The following is a 4,862-nucleotide window of genomic DNA, read 5'->3' as shown; positions in this document are numbered from 1 at the left end:
AATTATAAAATTCATGCTATACGCACAACCAAAAAAAGATTCTGTATTTCCATAAGTGGGGTAAAACTATGGAATAATTTAAGTGTGGACATAAAAAACTGTAAGAAAATTGATGAGTTTAAACACAGATATAAAGGTATGTGTCAATCAAGATATGGGCAAGAACAGGCTTAACGATTAATCAGGTGGGAGTGTGGATGTAGAACAAAATTATCTATGTAGAGATACTGCTTGCAAGCCAATGATGATAAGATGATGTTAGGGGGTAGGACTAGATAAGTCTGACTTCTTCCTACTCCGTTCAAGCATGTACTAGGTATAAGCAAATTGAAAATATATTTGTGGATTTGTCTGGAATTATGTGTGGTTACATACTGACTGTTGTTACATGTTTGAATGAATAAATAAATAAATCAAATCAAATCTTTGCTACTTCCTGCTCTACAATATTCACCTCACCACCGATCCGGTATAGAATTCACACTGATGATTCGCATTTTTAAATTTGGCATGTTTTTACGCTGGATGCCCTTCCTGACATAACCCTGTCTATTTATCCGGGCTTGGGACCGGCACAGAAGTCACTGGCTTGAAACCCCTGTAGTTAGATTACCTCTACTTGGGTACACGTTGTCATAATTAGGGGAATAAGGTGGTGGATCGATGGTTGGACTGGGATCATGTGGTTCGGCAGGAGCTTCGGTTCTGGGTCTTGCATCGCATAACCAATATTATTCTCTTTTCCTGTTAGTCCCTAAGGAATACACTTTCCCTTCCTGCTTACCCTATTTTCTGCCTCTTTTAACTCTGCTTCCTCATAACCATGATATTGTAGGGTTTTTTCTTCGTTCCCCTGCAGCATTTTTCAGTGTCACATACCAATCTTGTACATTTTCCTACTTGTAGTTTTCCATACCTTTTACCGTGTCACATACCAATCTTGTACATTTTCCTACTTGTAGTTTTCCATACCTTTTACCGTGTCACATACCAATCTTGTACATTTTCCTACTTGTAGTTTTCCATACCTTTTACCCCATTTTTCTAAGTTTTGCACATTTTTTTTTTCACATTCATTGTTATATCACCTGTTTCGGGGGGCCCCCTCCTGTGGTTTACAACAACTACAGCACTGTCCCATGTTTTTTTTTTTACCCTACTTTTATTACTATAAGTCCATTACTATATTATTGTTAGGTCCTTGACCTCTTCCTAGGGAAACATTTTTAATGTGCACACAGAGTTCTGTAGTCTTCTCACATAGACTATGTACTGTATGTTTATATGTCTTTTCTTGACTCTTGGGAAGTCCTGAGTGGACACCCGAACATGTTAAGTCTTGCCCTGACTCTTGGGAAGTCCTGAGTGGACACCCGGATACCTTTTTTTTTTCTTAAAACAAACAGAATTTGTCCTACCTTATTTAGTGACCTCGGCCCCTTGTCCTCTCAGAAATCACTCCTCTCCCCTCCAGCAGTTCCTGGACTCTGCTCAAAGCGTCTCCTTAGTGGAGACAGGATGGAGGACTTTTCAGTCAGGAGTCCCATATCAGGTCCAAACCTGGAGGAGAGAGGGGGTCTTGGGATCCGGCTCAAAGGACCAAGCTGTTAGGGTTAAATTGACAATAGACAAAGCAGATCGAGGCCACTTAGGTGAACAATATAAGGGTTTAATTATTCTTGCAGCAAGGCAGCATTCAATACATACAATATGGTTGCATGAAGAAAATGCTCAGAGAGGCGGTCTCTCTGAGGGTCATTTACCCAGTCAGACTTAACAGTCGTGGCAACTTCTGCTTCATTGTTGGCTCCTGGAACAGGTACTGACTGCTTATGAGAACTGAGTTGGTGTAAGCACACAACAGCACCTTCATCTGTTTTTGTGCCAAAACCCCACAAGGAAACACTTTAATTACTTACAAACCTTATGAATTAATAACTTAATGAGTTAATAATGTCAGTCCTGTGTGTTTTGCAGGAGGCCACTGAACTGGTATCGTAACAATGAGGCGAACTGGAAGTGGATGTGTTCACGACCCACTGGGAAGGTTTGCTACACTGCATTTAGCAACATGTCGGCACCTGAAACATCCAGTAAAACACAACAGTTAGGCATGCACCGGCTGAGCTGTCAGAGAAACATCCTGGAACATGACAAATTAGAGACAAACGTCCCGGAAATACTGAGATGTCCTGAATCAAACAGTAGGAGCCAGTGTTTGTTGGGGACTATTTTAAGCAGTGGATGAATCCACATTCAGTCTCCAGTGTTAGTTTCAGTGGGTCTCTTCATGGATTTTGTTGAGCAAAATGAAAACAGAATTTTTCCAGATTTATCCTTCAAACCCCAAAGCTTCTGAAAATCTGTGTGGGTTCAGGTTTCAACACCAGTTGTTTAAAACTTAAGTTTTAGCCAGGACTTTTGTAGCTTGATGCTGTTTTCATGGTAACATATCACAAACACTGCACACATCCATTCACATTCCATTCCATTTATGACCTTCCCTTTTGTACACAAACTGTGCAACCTGATCATCTTATTACATCATTTGAGAGTTTGTAATTTTAACTTTGGACTGCATCCATGATGAGAAAGTCGACCGCCTGTTTGCTTCTGTGTGCGTCAGCTGCTGATGCCGGCGCTGATGGTAACAGCAGGTAAAGACCCCGTGCTGCTGCCGGCCTTCTCCGAGGGAATGGAGGACCAGGTAAGAAAACCAGCAGCAGACACTTTGAGTACAGATGACTGAAATCTGACGCCTGTTGTTGGTTATGTGTAGATCCCGAACCTGAGCAGAGCACACATCGAGGAGTGTGGACACTGGACTCAGATGGAGCGACCAGCAGAGACCAACAACATCCTGATATCATGGCTTAAAGAAACACACAAGAAGACTGGGAGAGTCACTGCGGCACCCAAACTGTGAGAAGGGTGGTGGTGATATGAGGAAAAATGATAAAATCAAAGAGCAGCAGATGAATCCTGCAGTCATTAAACACATAAAATAAAAGTCAACAATTCAACAAAGTTTGAAGTTAAAATGTGTTTTCTTCAGCTACACAGCTCCTTAGTCAAAGCATCAGTACCACACTGGGTGGATCCAGAGCCACGTTTAAGATGGTTTCTGTTGTATCAATCAACAAAAACAAACTGCTGTTTACACAATGTTGATGTCAGAAATGTTAGGGGTTGGTTTCCAAGATTGATTTGACAGGTTTGGACATTTTTATTCCAAAAAAGACAATCACCATAAAACAGCTGAGGAAGAAATAAGATGAACCTGAAACACCCTATGACATGGAAAAAGGAGAAAGGTGGCGTGATAAACTGTAGCACCAGCTGGTGAAAACACAGAGGCCAGATATGAGAGGACACAACTCACCTTCTGTGGCAAAACTAGGAGATTTCAAGAGTAAGGTTTTATTTTCAGACAAAACTCTAAATGCCAAGAGCATGAGAAGCTGTGATACTGAGGTAGGTTGTAATTTTATAAGAAAAACTCGTACTATTACTGCAAGTGTATAAAATATACACACAATACTACAGCATTATATAACATTTTTAACTTTGTCTCAAAATATTTCAGTATGTTCTTTTGTAACAAGACTTTTTTCCTAAAAATATTCAACTATATTCTTGAAATTTCACATTTCAACAACACTCATATTTAGCAATTTTTTAAAAGTTTTGTTTTATAGTAATAAAACAGATGCTCGGTTAATATCAACAAACCTGTTCTAATGTGTAAATCTGTTTAGATACCAGCAATGAAGAATGATTTAAGCAGTTAGTTTTATTTCATATTACAATAAGTTACAGCACTGACACTTATGAAATATACCTGGGTCACATTTAGAGACAAACTGGGAGATTCTGAAAAGAAAGAATTAAAAAGTCAAAATGAGAATAAAGCTGTAGGTGAATTTGATCAAATGACAAACATCTTGCTACTTTATGAAGAATTATTCTAATAAATTAAATGCTTATTTTGAAATATTATGACTTTATGACCACGATTTCACTGTAATAACATCCTGACTTTTTTCACAACGTCATTCTCCAGGTTTACAGAAGAGCACAGCCGCTCAGGCATCAGCAGCGCCCTCTGCTGGTCTGGGGTTCACAGTTGCTTCTGGTCAAAGAGCTTCTTCCAGGCCGGCATGATGTGCTTATAAATGGCCTCTATCTGTAACACACACACACACACAAACACACAAACACACACACAGACACAAATCAGCGTCATCTCATTGGACGTGCTCTCAGATTAATAAGGACGCCTGCACCATGGTGGAGCCTGTAAATTCTATAAATACTAGCCATACAAACATGTCCACAGTACCTGCACAGTCAGTTCTCATTGATCCGCCTTACCAGTGAACATACTAATGTGAATTCACGTTTTACACAGGCAGTGATGGAAGAAGGATTCCGATCGGTTACAAGTCCCACATTCAAACTCTTAGTTAAGTATTAGCTTCAAAATACACTTAAGTACCAAAAGTACCCGTTATGCAAAATGGCTCATGAATGTGTACAACATGTTGACTTTATATACTGCTGGGTGGGTCAATAAACTCCCAGCCTATCATAATGCAACACAGCAGTAACATGAGTAATCAAATAAATGTTAAATAAATAAGGCAGCAGAAGAGATATATTCAAATGCAAACACCTCACAAGTTTAATCCTAATGTACTTAGTTACTTTCCACCACTATCTGTAAAATTCACATGGTTTTATTGTGAAAATGTATCAAAATAAGTCAAAGCTTCCAGATGAAGCTGCATCTGGAGGCTGAAGGCCAAACATGGCCGCTGGTCGCTGCCTCTGTTCAGTCACTGACCTGCTCTGACTTCTTG

The 4,862-nt window shown here is 39.7% G+C and overlaps 1 protein-coding gene across 5 annotated transcripts in view; it reads left to right on the top strand.

The window, feature by feature from the left end:
• ephx2 (epoxide hydrolase 2, cytoplasmic) overlaps positions 1-3,042 on the top strand; it is a 35,577-nt gene extending 32,535 nt beyond the window's left edge. For 2 of the 5 annotated variants that reach the window (XM_020592298.1, XM_020592302.1), the window contains 3 exons: positions 1,978-2,047; positions 2,627-2,707; positions 2,780-3,042. In XM_020592298.1, the coding sequence (XP_020447954.1) occupies positions 1,978-2,047; positions 2,627-2,707; positions 2,780-2,926 (298 nt within the window). In that variant the 3' untranslated portion in view covers positions 2,927-3,042. Of the gene's footprint in view, positions 1-1,977; positions 2,048-2,626; positions 2,708-2,779 lie in introns of those variants that run through there. The other 3 variants (XM_020592300.1, XM_020592299.1, XM_020592301.1) reach the window with 2 other exon arrangements.
• The last annotated feature ends 1,820 nt before the right edge of the window (positions 3,043-4,862 follow it).

This window comes from Monopterus albus, unplaced genomic scaffold (assembly GCF_001952655.1).
Source record: "Monopterus albus unplaced genomic scaffold, M_albus_1.0 scaffold16.1, whole genome shotgun sequence".
In the NCBI taxonomy this organism is placed as follows: Eukaryota; Metazoa; Chordata; class Actinopteri; order Synbranchiformes; family Synbranchidae; genus Monopterus; species Monopterus albus.
Note: the sequence above shows the minus strand (reverse complement) of the source record. Positions and strands in the feature narration are given on the sequence as shown.